General features: G+C 55.4%; 2 protein-coding genes across 4 annotated transcripts; one reads left to right on the top strand and one right to left on the bottom strand.

Moving 5' to 3' along the window:
• The first annotated feature begins 954 nt into the window (after positions 1-954).
• On the top strand, positions 955-5,569 carry RPL28 (ribosomal protein L28). 3 transcript variants are annotated; one of them, XM_061140269.1, is made up of 5 exons: positions 955-1,105; positions 1,455-1,543; positions 1,638-1,761; positions 5,144-5,262; positions 5,434-5,569. In XM_061140269.1, exons 1-5 carry the CDS (start codon positions 1,030-1,032, stop codon positions 5,521-5,523), a joined length of 498 nt encoding a protein of 165 aa, XP_060996252.1. In that variant the 5' UTR covers positions 955-1,029; the 3' UTR covers positions 5,524-5,569. The 3 variants fall into 3 exon arrangements, with proteins under 3 accessions (XP_060996252.1, XP_060996251.1, XP_060996253.1); XM_061140268.1 differs by lacking the exon at positions 955-1,105 and adding an exon at positions 1,210-1,234; XM_061140270.1 differs by lacking the exon at positions 955-1,105 and adding an exon at positions 1,244-1,268.
• Positions 5,570-12,237: 6,668 nt separating this feature from the next.
• Positions 12,238-16,210, bottom strand: UBE2S (ubiquitin conjugating enzyme E2 S). Its single transcript, XM_061140267.1, has 4 exons — positions 15,795-16,210; positions 15,050-15,197; positions 13,606-13,796; positions 12,238-12,805 (listed from the first exon to the last, which is right to left on the bottom strand). The coding sequence occupies exons 1-4, from the start codon at positions 15,795-15,797 to the stop codon at positions 12,476-12,478; spliced, it is 672 nt and encodes a 223-aa protein (XP_060996250.1). The 5' UTR covers positions 15,798-16,210; the 3' UTR covers positions 12,238-12,475.
• Positions 16,211-21,970: the final 5,760 nt, after the last annotated feature.

Below are 21,970 nucleotides of genomic sequence, written 5' to 3'. Positions count from 1 at the left end.
CAAGGCCTCTGCCCTCGAGGAGTTCCTGGACATAATCAAGCGTTGTCCTGGAGGAGGTGACATAAGGCCCTGTTCTTTCCTTCTGTTCACTTGGGAGTCTCGCCAGGCTCTGTGCTAGCCAAGGCTGCGACACAGAGATGTATCAGGCGAAGCTCCTTCTCCTTAAAGGAGGACCCTGACAACAGAAAAGAAAAGTTGCATAAAGTGTAACGGTCGTGAACGGTGCTGGTGGGAATGGAGCGCGAGGCCGCAAGGCACAGGGAAGAGGGGGGAACAGGAATGGAAGCTCTAAGGGAACCAGAGGTTTCGCAGGCAAATGTCCTCTCCTCCAACACAACTCGCCCTTAGAGGAAATCCACGTCCCTCCAGGGTGGCGGTCTGCGAGAAAGTTCCGTCCAGCTTTTCTCTAGACCCCAGGCGAGGACGAGTTGAGAGAAGGGGCTCCCGAGGATAGCCGAAGCTTTCCGAGGGTGGCCGAATAGGGACCGAGTGTTTCCGAAGCGATCCGAAGTAGGCAAGGGGCAAGACGACGGAAGGCGGCCATCCTTCCGAAGGGCGTTTCCGGAGAGTTCCGAAAATGTCCGAGCGGGCCTGCTGGCTTCGTCGGGAATAGTCGACGGTCTACGAAAAAGCTGGAGGCCCTTGGAGTCCCTGAAACTAGGGTTAAATAGTTCACGCACTCAGTTTCATTTATCAGACAAATGTGTACTGAGCACCCATACTGTATCAAGCATTGGGTGGCCATGTTGGAAAGACGCCGCTGAGGAAGGGGACTTGGGGGCCTCTGTAGCGAGACCCGCTCGGATATCCGGCCGCGGAATTCCGAGGACACACGAAGGGCCCTCAGAAGGGCGGCGCAGCGCGTCGAGAACGCACGCGCCCTCGGGCCCCTAGCGGAAGGCTTCAGAAGGGCCCCGAAAGGTTGGCGACTGACTGGCGGAAATAGCCGAACGGTGACGAGGCGGCTCACGAGCCGCCTCGGAGGCGGGTGTGGCCGACCGCACGCGCGTGCCCAGACAGGAAGCGGAAATGCGTGTCTGTATTAAAGGCGTCGCCCCGCCCCCAGCGTGCCTCTTTCCGTCTCCGGCCGCCGCACTGAAAGGAGGTGAGTGGAGGCCTTTTCCTCCTCCCGCGTGGCCGCGTCTCGCGCCTGCTCCCCGTGTTTGTGCCCCGGCCTGTTCGCTCTCACCGCACTCCTCGCGTTCTTGGCTGTTCTCCGGCGCCGCCGCCTTAGGTCTCTGTGGGTTCTCATCGCCTCGTCACCTGTAGTGAGTCTCGGCAGCCTGAGTTCAGCCCCGCCGCCTTAGGCGGCTCAGCCCCGCCTGGCAGACTTCTAGGCGCTCTCGGCGCACGTGGTGCCCCCATTCCCCGCGTCCCCCCAAAATACCTCTTCTCTGTGTTCAGGTTTCTGCCTGTTGCTCCCCTGACGTTTCCCCGCGCCCTTTTCCCCGCAGTCTCCGCCATGTCCGCGCATCTGCAGTGGATGGTCGTGCGGAACTGTTCCAGCTTCTTGATTAAGAGGAACAAGCAGACGTACAGCACCGTAAGTGGGGCCTCGACGCCTCGGTCGGAGGGAGGGGTCTCACGATCGCCGTGCCCCCTTCGTCCTCACGACCGCGATGCGTTCCGGTTCCCAGGAGCCGAATAACCTGAAGGCGCGCAACTCCTTTCGCTACAATGGGCTCATTCACCGCAAGACCGTGGGCGTGGAGCCGGCGGCGGACGGCAAAGGGGTCGTGGTGGTGATGAAGCGAAGATCCGGTGAGCCTTTACCATGGCTGGGCCCAGGCAACTGACTTCCTTCCGGGGCAGGGGGCTGTGGCTTTTCCGTGTCCGTGCTTGTGCTGTTTAATCAGGATTCCTGGGCTCAGGGTGTTTGCCTGGGAGGCTGGTTCCTTTCCAAGCGAGCCTATCAGTTACAGGAGCTCGTCTGAAAAGTGGAGATTAATAGGATCTGAGTTAATAGGAGATTAATAGGATCTGAGTCAGGACTCCAAAATTGCTGCGGTTTAATGATGTTTTCAGAATAAATCCTTGAAGCACCCCAGGTGGAGGTGGGCGTTTGTCTCTCCACAAGTGGGGAAACGAAGGCAAACAGATGAGGGACCGACCTTTAGTTCCCACATGTAGGAAGTGAAGCGTCTGAAGCAGTAGTTAGACTCGACTTGTGGCTGGGGGAGCTCAGAAGGAGGTCTTGGCATCCCACCCCACCCCCCATAAACTGGTTTACCCCACAGACTTGTCTTTTAGAGTCTTCGAGTGGGCTCAAGGTGAGGAGGGGTTTCTGGATAACAGCTGAGTTAGTGTATCACACCTTCAACACTTTTGTTTTTAAGTGGGCCCTGGGCTTTATGAGATAGGAACGAGTTTTTCCAGGTCCCTGATTGATTTCTCTGTGGCTTCTGAGCTTGGTGTACTGTTCAGTGACAGCACCGACCACAGCTGCTGCTTCCTGGTCTCACAGGGACGAGGTTTAGCCTCTCTTCTTCAAAGTGCAGCCCCGGGGCAGCCAGTTGCTTATGCTGTTAGGCTTCCCCGATTCCCACACTCCTGAGAACCCTATTCTGGGGTGCTGGGTCCCAAAAACCTTGCTTTGCCTTGTTGGATTGTTGGTGGCTCTTCCTGGGCTGTCAGAAATTGGGTTGACCTGAGGGAGTAACGGGGGCTCCCCTCTGGGGCAGCGAAGGCTAACATCAAACCTGCAGTGTGGTACAGGGTCCTGGGCTTCTTGGGGGAACCCAGAAGCACAGGATGCAGCTGGGTCCCCATCAGCTCTGAGGCACAGTAAGGGGGGAGTTTTACTTTCTCTGTTCCCTGGCCGGTGGAGAGCGGACTCCAGCTGTGCACAGGTGAGGGGCGGGTGCTCAGCACACACACACCCCCCGGCCGGGTGCTACACACACACACACACACACCCACCCAGCCGGGTGCTACACACACACACACACACACCCCAGCCGGGTGCTACACACACACACACACACACACACACCAGCCGGGTGCTACACACACACACACCCCAGACGGGTGCTACACACACACACACCCAGCCGGGTGCTCAACACACACACACACACACCCCAGCCGGGTGCTACACACACACACACACACACACCCCAGCCGGGTGCTACACACACACACACACACACACACACACCCCAGCCGGGTGCTACACACACACACACACACACACACCCCAGCCGGGTGCTACACACACACACACACACACACACACCCCAGACGGGTGCTACACACACACACACACCCAGCCGGGTGCTCAACACACACACACACACACACACACACACACACACACACACACCCACCCACCCAGACGGGTGCTACACACACACACACCCAGCCGGGTGCTCAACACACACACACACACACCCCAGCCGGGTGCTACACACACACACACACACCCCAGCCGGGTGCTACACACACACACACACACACACACACACACACACACACACACACACACACACACACCCCAGCCGGGTGCTACACACACACACACACACCCCAGCCGGGTGCTACACACACACACACACACACACACACACACACACACACACACACACACACACACCCCAGCCGGGTGCTACACACACACACACACACACACACCCCAGCCGGGTGCTACACACACACACACACACACACACACACACACACACACACCCCAGCCGGGTGCTACACACACACACACACACACACACACACCCCAGCCGGGTGCTACACACACACACACACACACACACCCCAGCCGGGTGCTACACACACACACACACACACACACACCCCAGACGGGTGCTACACACACACACACACACACACACACACACACCCACCCAGACGGGTGCTACACACACACACACCCAGCCGGGTGCTCAACACACACACACACACACCCCAGCCGGGTGCTACACACACACACACACACCCCAGCCGGGTGCTACACACACACACACACACACACACACACACACACACACACACACACACACACCCACCCCAGCCGGGTGCTACACACACACACACACACACACACCCCAGCCGGGTGCTACACACACACACACACACACACACACACACACACACACACACACACACACACACACCCACCCCAGCCGGGTGCTACACACACACACACACACACACACCCCAGCCGGGTGCTACACACACACACACACACACACACACACACACACACACACACACACCCCAGCCGGGTGCTACACACACACACACACACACACACCCCAGACGGGTGCTACACACACACACACCCCCAGCCGGGTGCTCAACACACACACACACACACACACACACACACCCCAGCCGGGTGCTACACACACACACACACACCCCAGACGGGTGCTACACACACACACACACCCAGCCGGGTGCTCAACACACACACACACACACACCCAGCCGGGTGCTCAACACACACACACACACACACACACACCCCAGACGGGTGCTACACACACACACACACCCAGCCGGGTGCTCAACACACACACACACACACACCCCCCAGCCGGGTGCTCCACGCGCACGCACACACACACACACCCCCAGCCGGGTGCTACACACACACACACACACACACACACACACCAGCCGCCCATCTTCCCTCCGTCCGACACACACACACCAGCCGCCCATCTTCCCTCTGTCCTTCCTGTAGCTCCAGATCACCCCACATTGATTGGGGCCAGGCCTCAGAGCTTGGCCTTTTGGACTCTTGTTGCTGAGAGGGTGGTAGCTTGGGCCCGGGAGGGTGAGGATGTGAGAGGAGCAAAGCTGCTTTCTGGGGAGCACTGACTACCTGGCCCGTGCGGTGCCGAGTGGCTGCCGCACTTGGGTACATGTGACCTCACACATGACAGTCCACCTCTGTCAGCTGAGCAGAGTTGGCCCCGGGCCGGGGTAGGGAGGAGACACCTGGGGCAGTGCAGGGCCTGGCCTGTGGTTATCCGTGTGATTGTTTCCTGTGAGTGGAGCTTGGAGATGAGGTAGCCTCCCGCACTCACACGGCCTAGGCACTCGGGCTCTCACGACAGGTGTGGGCACAGACGCTCCAGACCCTCCACTGACACCTGGGGTCCCCCTTCTCCCCATCCCCCGCCAGGCCAGCGCAAGCCAGCCACTTCCTACGTGCGGACCACCATCAACAAGAACGCCCGGGCCACCCTCAGCAGCATCCGACACATGATCCGGAAGAACAAGTACCGCCCGGATTTGCGCATGGTGAGTGGGGCTGGTCACGCAGGGCGGGCAGGCCGGGCAGGCCGGGGGCGCCTGGGCAGTGCCGCGAGGGGCGGTCCTCTGGTGACTGTGGAGCGGGACCTGCGCTCTGGGAACACAGGGTGGGGGGCACAAGCTCCCAGGGGAGGTGACCTGAGCCCGCCTCGCCTCCAGGCCGCCATCCGCAGAGCCAGCGCCATCCTGCGCAGCCAGAAGCCTGTGATGGTGAAGAGGAAGCCGAGCCGTCCCACCAAGAGCTCCTGAGCCTCTGGCCTCCCCTCCCCAGAGCAATAAAGCTGTCAGCAGCCTCCTCTGCCTGCCGTCTTCTGTGCAGCCCCGTCTCTACCCCTGCGAGTCTGTCCCTGCTCTTGTCTGTCCGCCAGAGACCACCCACACCCGCCGGCACCACACAGGTTCCCCAGCGTCTTGGGTCTGAAGGGCCAGCTCCAGGCAGGGGCCCTGAGTCTGTGGCCCAGCGTTTCTGCCTGTCGGGGCTGGTGGTTAGTGTAAATTCAACATTCGGGAGACTAGGAGTTGCACGTGAAGTAAAACCTAGAATCGTCACAACACCACACTCTGCCAGTGCATGATGAAGCTTCAGGATAGGCCTGTGTTGAAGTTTCTGGTGTCTGAATAGTCTCTCTCCCGAGGGGTGGGCATCTGGATGGAGGCTCAGTGCACCTCCTAGTCGGTAGTTCTGTGGCCTGTGAAGGTGATGCGTGTCTTGTCTGGGACCCCGCCTGTGGACTCTTGTTCCTCGGGGTGGTCTGGAAGCCCCAGTGGGAGCTGTGGCGGGGAGGAGGGGGACAGACTGATCCTGCCCTCAGCTGAGGGTCCTGGGCAGCTCACAGTCTCCCGGGGGATCCTGCAGGTGTGAACTGAGGATCTTGGGGCTTAGGAGTGGGCAGGGCCCACTTGTGCCTTGGCCTTTGGTTCTGGGCCAAGTGCTCGTCTGGGAAGGGAGCCTGCCCTTGGGGCACCAGGCAGCTCCTGAGTCCTGGACCCTGTGGGGCCCTATCCCCAGCGACAGGGGAAGGCAGGCTGCAACGGCCACAGCCTCTTGGCTAGGAACCCACCCGGCCAGCTGTCTGCCTCCTACTTTGGAAGCGAGCACTCAACCCTGACCTCACCTGCTGCTGCCTCAGCGGATGCCTGCCCCCAGTGCGCCCAGCCCCTCTCAGTTCTCCCCACTCTGCTCTGCGGCAGAGCCTCCCTCCAGCCCTTGCCCAGGTGCACAGCTGTCTCCCCAGGGTCTCTGTTGGCTGGGTCTGAAGTCGGTTCTGCTGCTGGCTTCCTCGTGTCTGTTAAAACCAGGATGTAGGCACCGCTGGTGGGTACCTACCTGACTTCTTCCAGCTTAGTGTCTAGCTGTGTGGTCTTTGGCAAGTGAGTGCCCCTCTCTGAGCCTCTTAGGATTAAGGAGGTTAATGAAGGCCCGGAGGACAGCCTACACATGGTAAGTGTGGTAATTAGCTGTTGGCAACGAGATCGACCTGTAGCATGTATACGTGTTTGTACACAAAAGTATGCACGTGTGCAGTGGCTGTCCTCCAGACACCCCATGAAGCGGACGTTATCCCCACGTTATAGATGTAGAAAGTGAGGCTCAGATGAGTAAAGGTTACCCATGTCATGGCTCCTGGTGTGTTCCCTGTGTACCTACTGTGTGCCACCCATCCTGCCAATGTGAGGCCCCTGCCCCCCACCCCCCACCCCCAGCTCTGTGCTGGGGTCAGGAGCTCCAGCCTTCCTCAGTCAGCGGATGTGGTCAGGAACCCTTCCTGCCAAAGCTTCCTCCCCAGGACCGACCACCTTTGCCCTCCCCAGGTCTGTTCTCAATTCTGGTGGGGAGGTGTCTGTAGTTCCGGTGAACTTCGGTGACTTAACACCTGCTCAGAGCTCTGCCATGGTTCCCGTCCCATTCATGGAGAGGCTGGCCGTGGCCGGTGCCCCCCCCCCGTCACCGAGCCTCGCAGTTCTCTGGGAGGTGCTTGCCCACACTGAGCCTTGGACCTGGGCACGCCCACCCCAGTGAGCATACCATCTGCTGGTGAGTCACCGTAGCCCAGCAGGCCAGAGGCACGCAGCCCTGGGCGTCCGCTGCACTGTGGTAGCTGGTGGTCAGATGTGGGGGTCTCCTTTTCTGACCCGGATCCCCGCTGCTCTGGGCGCTCGGCACACGTACAGTCCAGCTGGGCAGATACACGTCCTGGCAAAAATGCTGGACGCCGTGACAAAGGGAAAATCTGAAAAGCAACTCATGAGGGAGCGCCAGACTGACTGCTGGCTTCTCAGCGGGGACCATAGGGCCAGGGTGGGGAGAGCGGAAGATGGGCAGGTGTCCAGAGATGCCACCCAGCAACACCCCCCCCAACACCCTTCTCTGCACCAGTGGCCAAACTGCCTGAGTGCCGGTTCCAGAACTGCCAGTTCCTACGCTTCTGGCACTAGCCTTTCTGGGCCTCGGTTTCCCTGTACGTGAAACGGAGTTCCTTTTGTGTCTGATTGCCTGGGGCTCTGAGAAGCAGAGATCTTGGTTCTGTGTGCTGCGTCGTGTCCAGTGGTAATCTAGGGAATGTTTGCAGAGTTGAGTGTAGGGCACGCCCTTGGCAGCTGCCCCGCACAGGGTCACTCAGCAGTGGAAACCTGCTCCTTGATTGAATTTCCATCTGCACAGTTACCTCAGGGCTCCGCCATTTCTTGGCTGTGCAGCCTTGGGTTGGTTCCTTGACCTCTCTGCCTTTGACACGTGCACTTCAGTAGACCTTACTTCCTAGGGTTGTTGAGGTTAAATGTGCAAAGAGCTTGTAACATGGCTTGCTGGGACAAGTCCACAGATCTCCCTTGCACGTATGAATGGGTGTGATTTATCTTGAGCAGATGGACTCAGAACGAACACAAACGTCTTTCCGTGTCTACAACTGTTTGCATACAATGCTCGGGTTTTTCAGAGCACTTTGAGGACAAATCCACATGGTAATAATGCCTGCGGCTTCCTCTTCGTGAGTTATGTGAATACCTTTGTACCCTCCAGACTGTCTCTGCCCTGTCCAGGAATTTAAAAAATTTACCGTTGTTATTCTTGTAGTCATCTGCTGGAGTAAAACCTATTCTGTAAAGTCTTCTGTTAAGAAAATAACATGTGCATGTGGTTTGGAGACATGCGAGGAGCCCAGGATTCCAGTTGGGGGTCCAACCATGCCACATGGTGTGTGGGATCTGATCTTCGTTGCCTGATGTATATCGAACGTATGCCCCCTGTAGAGGCACGGGGTCCTCACTGCTGGAGAGCCAGGGAAGTCCTCATTGAAGGAGTCTTTTGGGCCTAGAAAAGAGAACAACAGTCTCAAAGGCCCCTTGCTGAATCATCTAACTTCGGAGAAAACAAAGCATAACTTTAGTTCCATCCTGATGCTCCAGGCCAGCTGCATCTATCTGGGACTTATCACCCCCTGTCCGGAAACCTACCACCCCCTACACCCGCCCAAAAAGACTTATCACCCCCTGCCCAACTACAAGTGTCATCTCAACAAAAGAATACTCAAAATATCCCGCCTGATTGACGTTTCCCTTATTGCTTCCACAAACCTCCCTGTAAGTATGAAGCCTCCCTGATCCCTTTCGGCGCTCAGCCTGGTCGTTAGGCCGACTGTCGCCCCTCCTTGCCTGAATAAAGGTAACCTACTTCTGTTGAGGTCGTCTTTCCTTTTCTGCCTCGCCGGAACTGTACCTTACACTCATGCCCCTTGGCCAGGCTCTCACAGCCAAACCAGCACGTTGGTTTCAGCAACTTTGCATTTACGGAGGAGACACAGCCATGAGGTACCCTGTACTATGGTCACAATTTGTGTGTAAATCCGAAACTCCTGTTAAAAGAAGTCTATTAAAGATGACTAAGTGTTTGTCTCTCAGTTTGAGAAAAACCCCAGTTGGATACAAATCAGAGTGCTGGTGAGCACGTGGGCGGGGGTGGGGTGGGGGTGGACACAGGTTGCTGGCGGTGTCCAGCGGTACAGACCCACGGGGAACGACTTGGCAGTATGTGTACAGACTTCCACACAGATGTACCCTGTGGCACAGGAACGTCACAGAGAAGGGTGACTGCAGACTTCTTGTGTGCCCCGGGCTCCATGCACCGAGGTCATTCCTTCCAGTGTTGCTGGGTTTTTTGCCATATGTTGGGGCGCAACTGAGGGCATGTATAGGCTGGGTGCTACCACACAGCCAGCCAGACAGTCTTAGTCAAAAAGCCCAGCTGTGACACGCCGTGTGCAGGTGACTGCCAGGTGTGCACTGATGAGACAGTGGATGTAAGAGGACAGGTGTTGGGGACTTCCCCTGCTGCTCCAGTGGTTAGGACTCTGCGCTTTCACTGCCAAGGGCACAGGTTCAATCTCTGGCCGAGGAACTAAGATCCATAAGCCGTGTGGTATGGCCAAAAAATATAAATAACAGAATATATGCTTAAATTTGGGGGGCTTTCTTGGTGGCTCAGTAGTAAAGAACCCACCTACCAATGCAGGAAATGTGGCTTCGATTCCTGGGTCAGGAAGATCCCCTGGAGAAGGAAATGGCAACCCACTCTGGTATTCTTGCCTGGAGAATCCCATGGACGGAAGAGTCTGGTGGGCTACAGTCCATGGCGTCGCAGAGTCGGACATGAATTAGTGACTAAACAACATGCTTAAATTTGGTTGCGTTCCCATAGAATTTCCTCAGAAAAATACAAGAGAACCCACTGATGCTGGTTGTCCCTCATTAGGGAGTTGGGTGTTGGGGGAGATGGGAGTTTGAGGGAGCCGTTCTAGTGAAACTTCATTATCTTTAAAATTTTTTAAAAGTCAAGACGTTGCATTCTGAATGGGTGCCATGCACACGGTATTCCAGGCTCTTCTTTCTTGGGACAGCGTTTGCAGGTGCTAATGTCACCTTCTGGCCAAAGTTTAAAAAGAAATGGTAGCATATCTTATACAGTGTTGGCATGTTGCTCTTTCTTACATAATATGTTTTGGAGATTGGTCCATCTCTCATAATGTGCTTCTTCATGTTCTTTGTGTGTGTGTTTTGTCTTTTTTTAAAAATTATTTTAATTGGAGGCTAATTACTGTACAATATCATAGTGGTTTTTGCCATACATTGATATGAATCAGCCATGGGTGCACATGTGTTCTCCATCCAGAAACCCCCTCCCACCTCCCTCCCTTCATGTTCTTAAAATTCTGAAATACGGCAGATGCACAGAAAAGCACACATTTATATGTTTTGCTCCTGGGTTCCTTGCTGGTTAGGGGTAACCAGTGTCCTGAGCCTTACGGAAGCAATCTTCTTGTTCTCAAACAGCGTGAGCACCAAAGTATGTGTGTTTAGCAGCAGAGCTTGGTTTTGATGGTTCTGGAACTGCATGCGATGGCCTTCGGACTGTGGGTCTCCTAAAACTTGCGTTTGGCTGATGGCAAGCTTCTCCATGCTGCTGGGAGTGATGGCCCACCACTCTTGTATTGTATAGTATCACTCCTCAACTGTATACAGGCATGTTTATACTGCTTGCAACTTAGGACAAATGTGGCTTTGCAGCTCGTGGTATGTGTGCAAGAAAGCCGAGTAATGACATACTCGGCTTTCAGCCTTTCCACTGTGTCTCCACGTGACAGCTCCTGCCAAGGGCGCACCGTGGACTGGGAGACCATCCGTGGCTTTACACTTGGCATTGCCAGGTCTAGCGGGGTCAGCTCAGGCTTCTGCTGTACCTTTCCCATCACTCGTGATGATGGGAATCTTCATCTGTTTGCCTGGTAGTCACTGGAATTCCCCCTTTTGTGACGTGTTTGTGCAAGAGCTTTTGCTTTCTCATTTTTACTGATCTGTAGGAGCTCTTCACGCATTATTTGTGCTTTCAGTTGTATGTCTTGTTAACTATCATCTTTCCTACTGAACAGAATTCCTTGGCTTAAAAAATTACATCAAATTCTGAGATCTACTTTACAGAGTACAATACACTGATTTTAAATACACACGTTCACATAATTATGCAGCCACATGAGCCCCACTGTAACTGAGATCTGGAACGTGCTCATCACCAAGGCTCTGTGTATTTGATTCTCCCTGATCCCAGCAGGCCAGGGATCTGCTTTTGGCTGTCGTCTAGAATTTCACAGAAGTGGAGCTTTGCTATTTGTACTCTTTTATGTGGCTTCACTCAGCGTTTTGGGTACCTAAGTAGTAGTCTGCCGAGTGACTGCAGTTTCTTCACTCATCTGTTGATGAACACGTCTGCTATTTCCAGTCTGATTATGAAAGCAGCAACTATTAAAGTTGGCATACCAGTCTCTGGCAGGCCTTCGTTTCTCTTTGTACTTTTTGATCATTTCTGATGCATCCTGAGGCCCCACAGAACCTGATGGCGTCCCCCTCTGGGCCTTCAGGGGTTTCTGCCAAACCAGTGCTCCCTGCTGTCCCTCCACTTCTCCAGGTTTTGTGGCCTCACCCTGACTCTCCACAGCTGCCCACCAGGTGCAGTGACTGCTTCTGCCTTCCTGCAGATGAGGAAACTGGGCAGGGAAGAGGGCCATGCCCCAGACCCACCCCCCTTCCCACTGGGACAAGCTCCTGCAGTCAAGTTCTCCCCCAGGGTTCATCAAACAGCTGCATCTAATCAACCAGGCCCTGCCAAAGGACCAGGTCAGCCACAAAAGCTGGGGCGTGGGGTAAGGACGCTGGCAGCTTCCAGCTGAGGGCGGCCCCAGACCCTCCAACCCAGGAACTGAAGCCTGGAGAGGACCCAAGAAAGGAATGGGCCTGGTCAGCTTCAACCTGAGACCCGAGCAGAGACCCGCCCACTGGTGTCACAAAGCCTGGAAGGAGTCAGAGGCCCCCAGGAGAACGCCCTGCGGCCAGAGTTGGACCAAGAACCCAGGGCAGGGCAGACGCATGGGGCCCGCACCCTCCGCCTGGCCAGACCCCACGAGTCCGCTTTGCCCATTTCAGGACAAGGGCAGGAACGAGCAGAACCAGGCCCCCACCGACCACTGCACCCCAGACAGGGTGGGGTGCCCGCTGCTCACAGCCCAGGTGGTGGAGGCACAGAGCTGCTTTTCCAACTTTATTTAGAAAAACAAATCCAGATCCCAGTGCCCTCGTGCCCTCCCCCACCCCAGCCATAATTTAAATAACTTAGAGACAGAGTCGGGTCAGGTGGGAAGGGAGGGGAGAGAGCCCACTACAGGCGCCGCAGCGCCCGCTTCTTGTCCGTCTTTTTCTTGGCTGCCAGCTTCTTGTCGCGCTCACCCGCGTGCTTCTTGGCCATGGGCCCCTCAGCCCCCGCTGGACCCCCCGGGGCTGTGGGGTCAGCACTGGAGGCCGCTGCCCCGCTGGCCGCAGCGCGGCCAGGCTCAGGCCTCCCGCCGCTGGGCCCGCCGGCGCCGCCATGGATCTCAGTGAGCAGGCGCGCGCGGGCCGCGTACTCCTCGTAGTTCTCCAGCAGCAGGCGGCCCGCCTCCTCGTTGAGGGCCGACTCGGGGTTGGGGTGGATCAGCAGGCACTTGATGGTCTGTGGGGAGAGAGCTGGGGTCAGGGGCCCGCCTCCAAGCTTCTCAGACCCCACACTGCCCTGCCATCGGTGCCCAGGCCCGGGCTGGGGAGCCCAGGTACTGGCCCGGCAGACCACACTCACCACTCTGCGGGCACGCGGGTATTCAGTGATCTCACCCGCAGTCTCCCTGGCAACTGCTACCAACACTCCAGGGAGAGGAGGGACTGGTCTGGGGTCTGTTTACCCTGGTGCTCAACCCTCCCCGTGCCCTGCAGGAAACCCAACTCCCTGTCTGCCCCAGGGACTCGTAAGAAATTCAGGTTTTTAAAAAAAGTTTTACCTTGTGAGGCAGGTGGGGAAAGGCACCAGGTGACCTCCATGCTCTAAGGGGCACAGGGACCCTGGGGCCCCACCTGGGGGAGGTGGGCGGGCATGGCTCTCCAAGGTGCAGCATCTCCCCAGCGTCAACCCACTAGGGGTGGAGCACCCCAGCTGGGACAATTAAAGACGGCCCGGGGGCACAGAGCCACTCCTGGGCGAGAAGCAGCGAAATTACAGCGCTGATGGTTGCACTAGCTGTTCGGTGTCGGAAAGGCTCTCCAACCAGACGCTCAGCACTCGCCTGCCAGAAAACTGTCCCCACACAAACCCCTCACCCGCCCCGTGGCAGAGCTCCCTGGGCGCTGCCTACCCTTCTAGAAAAGCTGAAAACTTGGACTCTCACGTGGAGGCCCCCACCACTTCAGCACTGATTATTTTAAAGGGGAACAAGGTTCTGTGGCTTGGACGTGACTGGGCCGGCCAGGCGCAGCACCCACCAGAAGCACGTGCCGGATGCCCAGCTCAGCGGTCCAGTCCCTCTTGAGCACGTTGACACAGATCTCGCCGTTGGCGCCCACATTCGGGTGGAAGATCTTGGTCAGGAAGTAGCCCTTGGGCGGGGAGGCCGGAAAGTCCTTCCCCAGCAGGAGTTTCATGCGGAAGAGGCCTCCAGCGTACGGGGTCCCCTCTGGAATGCAAGGAGGGGACATATCAGGAGGCTCATGTCTTCCAGGCACCCCCAAAACCCCAAAGCCCAGCCTCCCCAGTCTGACAGTGAGGCAAGTACCCCCACTTCTTTCCCCAGACTGGGAGCTCTTGAGAGGACAGGGCTAGGTTCCCAGGGGGCTGCAGGCACCACCCCTCCCCCCAGCTCAGAGCTAACCCGACTGGTGGTCTCCACCCACGGAGGCCTCCTCACTTCCCACTGAAGCCACCGCACACCATTCCCAACTGGCAGAGACATATATGCCCCTCAGTCCCCCGGAAAAACATCTGTTTGAAAGTCTCTCAGGCAAGAGTCAGGACAGCTCTGTCCACTCCATGGTCTCCCCGCTGCAGCAAACAGCCCTCTCATTCACTCTCCTGATCAGGTCAAAAACCCGTGGGAGCCATTCCAGAGCCAAGGCTGTTCCTGGTGCTTCAGCCTCCACGTCCAACCCATCCATTTCCCCCCATAAATCTGAGCCCCCCTCCAAGTCCAGCAGAACCACTTCTCTCACCTGATGGATGCCAGCCTCCGGCTTGCAACCCCACCCAAACCCCCACCAAAGTCACAGTGAAGTCCTGCTTTAAACACACCAAGGGCTTCCTTTTCTAAAATCCTTGAAGAGACCTACAGACGCTAAAAGATCTGTTTCCTGTAAGCTTTGCCAGTACTTTTTCTTCTGTTCTTATACACCACAAGACTGCCAAAGGCCTTTTGGGATCCTCACCTCCCGCCGAGCCCGCATCAGCATGGGGTGAATCACCTTGTGACCATCTCAGGAAGCCTTCCCTGACCCTCTGCCCACAAACCGAACTCCAGACTAGATCTTTCACTACATACTCTTCATTTAAATCGTAAAAATTCAATAAGCTAGATGTAGTGCACGCGAAGTGACACACTAAACCAGCCTACAAGACCAAACTACTGCCTGTGGTGGTTTGCTTATTATCTCCCCCAAGAAACACCCAGACCCAAGCTAAGGGCCCATTACATGCTCTCTTGGCCCACAGAGTTTTTTCTCACCAACATTTAATGGGGGGAGAGGACATAATTATTTGTCATTCCTAGTGTCCAGCTCTGCACACCAGGAACACCACATGTAACAGGTGTGCCTGTCCTGCCCATCCTTGGGTCCCCAAGGTCTGGCAATCCACTTAGAGTGGGAGCCTCTTATCCTGGCTCTAGGATGATTAAGATCTAGGAAGCGCACCCCTCCCTGTCGTTCGCTCACTCACCAGGGCCCTCAATGGTGACCTGCAGGTCGGTAAGGTCCTCCTCATTGGGAAAGACTTTGATGCCGTCAGGTGGGTCAGCGGTCAGCGTCGTCACTTCCTTGTACACCAGGCGGATGATGTGGGGGGGCAGGTTCTCCACGTTGGAGTTCTAGGTATGGAGACAAGCGGGTGAGCCACGGGCAAAGCCAGGGCCTGGAGCCTCCTGCAGGATTTAGGAGTCCGTGGAGTCCCGGGCTGTCAATTAATCACCCCGAGCTCCCGGAAACCCCAACCCAGGAAGCTTCAGGCGACGGTCCCAGGCTAATCCACTAGAAATGGGGCGTATCTCCGAGCTCTTGCGGAAGACTCCACCTCCCCCAGAAACCCCCGAAGCCCGTTCGTAGCTCCGTACAGGCTCCCCAATGATTCTGGGTAGGCCCGAGGCCTACCTTGGACCCTTTCCCCCACCTAATCTTGACAAGACCACCCTGGAAACCCCAGATCGGTCCTGGAGACGGCCGCGGAGTGGTGTTGTTCCCACAACACCACAGGCCTGCCCAAAAGGCCGGAGCTCTCCCCGGGACGCGGCCGGGCCTTCCCCTCCCGCCCAGCCTACAGGAAGGCCCCTGGGCCCAACTCAGGCCTCGGACGTCCAGGTGGGCTTTCCAACCCCTCAAGCCGCCCGCGAGAGCGTCCTGAGACCACGCCTCTTCCTATACGGGGGGGTACCTCGCTCACCCTTCCCAGGCCTGGGCGCCGCACTCACCATGACTGCAGCCGGCCGGGGGCGGGTCCCCCCGGCCCCCTTCCCGCGCTCTCCGGCCGCCTGCCGGGGCGGGGGGCCCAACTGCTGTCGCTGCGGCCCTAGCGAGGTCCTGGCGGCCCCGCTCTGCTCCTCGCTGCCTCCGACGTCCGCCGCGAACCGCACAACACCTCCACCCGCCCCACTGACCGGCCGCAATAAGCCGGCCGCGCGCGCACAGCTACCCTTTTATATCCGCCTACAGGCCACGCCCCCCCTCACGGGCCCCTCTCGCGGCGCCTCGACCCGTGACGTCAGCGCGCACGGTCCTCGGCGTTCGACGGGCTCGCTCCCTTCCTGCAAACTGCGGGCAGAAGTTGGAGAGGGGGCGCGCAGCGGGCCGGCCAGTCGGGGCGCGTGGGGGTCCGGAAGGGGATCGGGGAGAATGGAGCGGTGGAGAAGGGGGAAGCAGAAAGGAAGAGGACGTAAAGGGCGACGCGGACGCTGATTGGGCCGTTTGAATGAGACGCCTGCGTACGCGCGCGCCCTGACGCCCAGAAATCGCGCACGCGACTAACGGTCGGCCGTGGAGCCTGGGCGGGGCGAAAGGAGGTGGGACTCGCGGGGTTTAAAAGGATGATGGAAGGCACGCCGACCAACAGGGACGCGCAGTCGTGGAGTGGCGTCACGAGACACGCGCGGGCCAATCCTTGACGTAGACGGCGGTACCAGAGGGGCGGAGAAAAGGAGAGTGACCAATGGGAGCTCTGCCTGGCGCGGACTCAGGCTCTCACAGCCAATGAAGTTCGTTGGTTTTGTGTATGCAAATTAGTTCACGGACATTCGCGCCCCTTCCTCAGCCCGTCGTGGGGGTGGGCGCTGGCCGTCGCGGTACGTTTTTGTTTGAGGCGCCATTTTGTGGTGGGAATGACGTGTGACCTGCGTGCTGTGTAGGAGAGGTTCCAGGACCAATGATCCCGGCGCTGAAGGCTTAGAAGCCTGGCCCTCCAATGTGTGACCTCTGGCCTCAGTCTCCTGTGAGGACGGTGTCTGATAAAGAAGGAAGAGCTTTCAGGCCTTGCTGAGGGCGGGGCTTGCCTGTGACTGACCCCGTTCTTCCGCCAGCCAGCCCCCTTCAGGACTCCCTTTCTCTGTCTGGAGACCCGGCCTGGCACGCCCCGGGTGGCCATGTGTCTTCGCTCTGAGAGCAAGACCCCCGGGAATTGACCCGCCTCCTCAGCTACTGTGTGGCCACAGCGCCCCCGCCAAGGCCTCTCAGATCCTCTAGAGAGGGTCCCGACAAGACCCCAAGTGGGGCCCTAGCTTCTGGAACTGGGGCAGAAACGTGCAGAGGCACCCACTGCCCTAGCCAGAACTAGCATGTGGCGGGTTGACCGTACTCGGGTGCCCCCCACGCCTCACCTTAAGTCCGGCCCAATTAACACGAAAGGACTCTGACGGAAGAGGGGTTCTAGTGACTTGCTTAGGGCCCCCCACTTGGGATGAGGCGGAGTTGGTGGTCAGACTGATCTGTAGCTGCGGAGTCCACCCGACAGACTGATGGTGCTCCTGAGAGTGATGGTTACTGATTCGTGCTTGATGGCCGGGGCACTGTTGTAGTTTATTTGCATGTCTGATTTCATTGAAACCTCGAAACAACCCGGTCAGGTGGATGTTATGAGGTTCCTCTCTGGACACTGGCAGTTATTCAGTGTGCTTTGTTTTTTGAGCACCTTTTTTGGTGACTCAGTGGTAAAGAACCTGCCTGTCAATGCAAGAGACTCCCCTTCGATCCCTAGGTTAGGAAGATCACTTGGAGAGGGAAATGGCTGTTCACTCCAGTATTCTTGTCTGGAGAATCCTATGGGCAGAGGAGCCTGGCGGGCTCCGGTCCATGGGGTTGCAGAGAGTTGGACAAGACTTAGTGACTAAACAGCAACAGCCCTGTGGCAGGCAGGATGCTTTGGGGATACAGCTGAGAGTAAGAGACAAAATCCCTGTGTTCAGGGCGCTGACAATGTCGTGGGGAAACCAGACAGTAAACAAGTAAGTATATCCTATCACGTCAGCGAGTGATAAAGACAGATCGGATCAGTCAGGGCCCCGGGTGCAGGGAGAGAGGGCTGGGGCTTCTCACTGACCTGTCGGAGGAAGAATTGCCTGGGCTCCATATGGGAAAAGCACTTCAGAAAACGGAACAACTCCTACAAGGGCAAGGCGAGGGGATCATGCATGTTGTGTTTGGGGCGCCACTGGGAAGCCGGTGAGGCTGAGTGGGCGGTGTGTTGAAGCTTTCAGGTCCTGGGGAGCAGTTGGAGGCTTTGATGGGCCGTGGGCGGGAGCAGACAGGCAGGCTAGCACGTTGGTGGCAGGGCAGGTGGGAGACGTGCTGGGGATCCCTGACGTGGACAGGCCCTGAGGGAGAAGCAAGGAATCGCCCACAGCCTTAAAATTGGGCTCAGCGAACCTTCTCAGTAAAGGTTTTTGATTATGCAGGCCACACATCTCTGTCCCAACCGACTGCGTTCTGCTGCCCTAGCCTGAGCAGCCAAGTGGATGTGCAGATGAAGGGGGCGTCTGTGTCCCAGTCAGCCTTTGTTGATAGAAACAGGTAGTGGCTGGGGTCGGTCCTCAGGGAGGCTGCCTTTATTGACTCCTGAAATTCCAACACGCCCCATCTCTGCTAAGAACGTTACATGATCTTTGCCTTTTTTGGGGTTTCCTGTGGTAAGGGAAAATAGACACAGAAGCAAAATGTAATAAATAAAATATTTATTTAGGTTAGAAGGGAGTGAGTGCTGTGGAAAAAGAGAAAAGTAGAGCGAGGTGGGAGGGGTTCGGGTGGGGGTGCCAGATTGTGGGATGCCAGCTGGAATGAATTTCTAGCCAGATGGCCAGGGAAACCTCACCACTCAGGTGTCATGTGAACACAAGTTTGAAGGAAGGGAGGAAATGAGCTATGTGCTTATCAGGAAGGTGTATTTGGGCAGTTGAAACAGCTGGAGCACAGGCCTAGCACATTTGAGGAACTGCACGGAGGCCAGTGTGGTTGGAACAGAGTGGGCAAGGAGAGAGTATGGGGAGATGAGGTCAGAGAAATGTATATGTGGATGGAGTTGGGGAGGGGGTATCATGCAGGACCTTGAAGGCCGTGATTAGGACTGTGGTCTTGTCTCTGAGGGAGTGGGGAGCCACTGCCAGATTTTGAGCAGAGGACTGCTGTGGTCTCACTATGACTGCTGGGTGGAGAAGAGGATGAAGGGGGATGCTTCTGGGGATGTGGGCAGAGGCAGGGAGGCCAGAGAGGAGGCTGTTGGAATAATCCTGAAAAGAGATGGTGCGGGTGGTCAAAGATATATAAATAGCCAATAAGCACATGACAAGATGCTCAGTGTCATCAGCCATCAAGGAAATGAGAATCAAAGCCACAATGAGATACCATCTCACACCACCAGGGTGGCTGTAATCAAAAAGTGAGATAATAGGTGTTGGGAAGGATGTGGAAAAATTGGAACCCTCACACAGCTGGTGGGAATGAAAAATGGTGTAGCTGCTTTGGCAAACAGTATGGCTATTCATCAAAGGGTTAAACCTAGAGTTACCATATGACCCAGCAATTCCACAGCTAGGTACATATCCCAGAGAAATAGAAACATATCTACACAGAAAGTCATACACAGATGTTCATAGCTGTGCAGATAATGCATATCACATTGTTTGTAATACCCAAAAGATGGAAATAACCAACATATTCAACACCTGGTGAATGGATAAACTAAATGTGGTGTATACTTACAATGTCAGATCAATACAGCCATAGAAAGGAATGAAGTACTGTTACCTACTACAGAATGGGCAAACCTTCAAAACGCTGTGCTAAGGGAAAGAAGCCGGTTACAAAGGACTGCATTTGTATGATTCCGTTTATATGTAATGTCCAGAACAGTTGAATCCATGCATACAGAAAGTAGATAAGTGATTGTCTAGGGCTGGGGGGTGGTAAAGTAATATCTAATGGATAGATTTTGGGGCAATGAAAATACTCTAAACTTGACTGTGGTGATGGCATAGATGTGTGACTCTTTGAGTATACCAAAACACTTTAAATTGGTAAGTTTTGTGTATGGTGTGTGAGTTATGTCTCAGTAAAGCTGTTATTTTCTAAAAAGAATTTTTTGAAAACCCTGAGATGGGAGGAACTGAGAGAAGGGCAGAGGAGTGGGGAAAGAAAGGTCTGACTAGAGAATGTTCTGAGTTGGGAGAGGTGGGCATGGTCGGTAGGGCCCTAGGGAGCCAGTGAGGAATTCTGACCCGGCGACGTGAATGGATTTGTTGTAATTCTAGCTCAAGGCTGCTGGTTAGAGACTTGATTGGAGGGCCCAGAGTGGAAGCAGAAACTTCAACAGGAAGTTGTTTGTGGCTTGGGCTAGGGTGGTGGCCATAGCCATGGTGGGAGAAAAGTGGGCAGATCTGAGAAGGACTCGGGAGGTGGCCTAGTGATGGAGCCTTTTGAGTTAGTTTGGGAGGTGGATGGGCAGGAGATGGGCTGGGAGAGGGATGTCCTTCCTTTGCCAAGTGCTGGAGGCCCAGAAACTTAACTTTTGCTTAGTGAAACCCAAATTTCTAGCTTTAGAAATGAACCTTCATTTCTTCTGTCATGGAAGAAATACATGTTTGGAGGGAAATTCACAGTGACTGCAGTGAAAGGAGGAAGCACAGCTCTAGCCCTCGTTCCCCTCTCACATTCCCATTCACGACCCCTCACATACCTCCTGTGAATATCTGGTGTCTTCCTCCCCACACTACTTGCACGTTTACATTCTCACACATCTTTCCTCAGCAGTGTGCACTGTGGTCCTCCATAAGAACCTGGGAGTTTCTAACATTCTCTAGCTAATGGGTGTTTATGCTGGTCTAGTGTGTGGTTAGGAGCTGCAGTGAGCATCCTCGGGCAAAGCTGTGAGCTTTCCTGAAGGGGAAGTTCCTAGAAGTGGAATAGCAGGCTCAAAGAGCACGAGTGTCTGAAGTTCTGCCAAGTAGCCCTTGGCAGGGCTCTCCTTATTTGGATCCCCACCACTAGGATCTGGTCCCTTCATTCAAGTATTTATTTATAGCCAGCTGTCTGCCAGGCCCTGTTCTGTGTGCTTGGGATACATCAGTCACCAAGACAGGAAGCAAGGCACCACCTTCCTGGGGCATCCATTCTGTGGGAGACAGATGATAAACAGTAAGCACTAAACCCAAGGTGGCCAACTGTCCAGGTTACCCACAATGCCGAACTTTAGTGCTAACACTGGGAAGGTCCCAGGCTAGTTGGTAAGAAAAATTGGTGGTACAAAAAGATAATTACTATAAAAATTAGAGCAGCTAAGGTAAGAAGGTTCAGAAACACTAGGGTGAGAGGAAGGGTGAGGGGGAGAATTTTTAGTTTCGGGGAGTCAGGGTAGACCTTTATTGAGAAGGAAACATTTCCATAAAGATTTAAAGGAAGTGAGGGAGCAAGTTTTGTGAATATCCAGAGGAGAAAGACTATTCCAGGCAGAGGAGGCTGCTGATGTCAATGTCCTGATGCAGAAATGAGCCCAAGCATCAGCAGTCTCTGAAACGTGTGTCAGTCATGGAAAGATAGAGGTGCCTTGTCTTTCTCCTGTGTCCCTTTCTTCCCAGTGAGGCTGAGCATCTTTTCGTGGGTAAATCCTCCATATTTATTGCTGAGTCCATGGTCTGTGGTTGCTGACAAATTCTTTGCCTTAGTGACCTTAATATTTTTAAGCATGTCGTCTGTAGGGGCTGTGGTAGGTGATTAACAAGAACCACTTTCCTCTGTGTCCCTGAGCAGAACTTAGAACTCTCTTTGGTGGTCAGAGGTACTTAATTGGTAAATGTGACTGCAGTCATATTTACCGTATTTACCAATTTACCATATTGGTAAATTCTTAAAGAGATGGAAATACCAGACCACCTTACCTGTCTCCTGAGAAACCTGTATGCAGGTCAAGAAGCAACAATTAGAACTGAACACAGAACAATGGGCTGGTTCAAAATTGGGGAAACATTGGGAAAAGAGTATGTCAAGACTATATTGTCATCTTGTTTATTGAACTTATATATAGAGTACATCATGTGAAATGCCAGGCTGGAGTAATCACAAGCATCAGCCTGGAGAAATATCAACAACCTCAGAGATACAGATGATACCA

Source organism: Dama dama, chromosome 4, assembly GCF_033118175.1.
Source record: "Dama dama isolate Ldn47 chromosome 4, ASM3311817v1, whole genome shotgun sequence".
Classification (NCBI taxonomy): Eukaryota; Metazoa; Chordata; class Mammalia; order Artiodactyla; family Cervidae; genus Dama; species Dama dama.
This window is presented reverse-complemented; position numbering and strand designations above follow the sequence as displayed.

Excerpts from the sequence above, each read along its gene's own strand:
- UBE2S (XM_061140267.1), bottom strand. Across the intron at positions 13,797-15,049 it reads GGTCACCATTGAGGGCCCTG|AGGGGACCCCGTACGCTGGA; the intron begins GTGAGTGAGCGA and ends CTTGCATTCCAG. Across the intron at positions 12,806-13,605 it reads GCATCCGGCACGTGCTTCTG|ACCATCAAGTGCCTGCTGAT; the intron begins GTGGGTGCTGCG and ends CTCTCCCCACAG.
- RPL28 (XM_061140269.1), top strand. The coding sequence starts at position 1,030 with ATGCGTGTCTGTATTAAAGGCGTCGCCCCGCCCCCAGCGTGCCTCTTT. Across the intron at positions 1,106-1,454 it reads GGCCGCCGCACTGAAAGGAG|TCTCCGCCATGTCCGCGCAT; the intron begins GTGAGTGGAGGC and ends TTTTCCCCGCAG. Across the intron at positions 1,762-5,143 it reads GGTGATGAAGCGAAGATCCG|GCCAGCGCAAGCCAGCCACT; the intron begins GTGAGCCTTTAC and ends ATCCCCCGCCAG.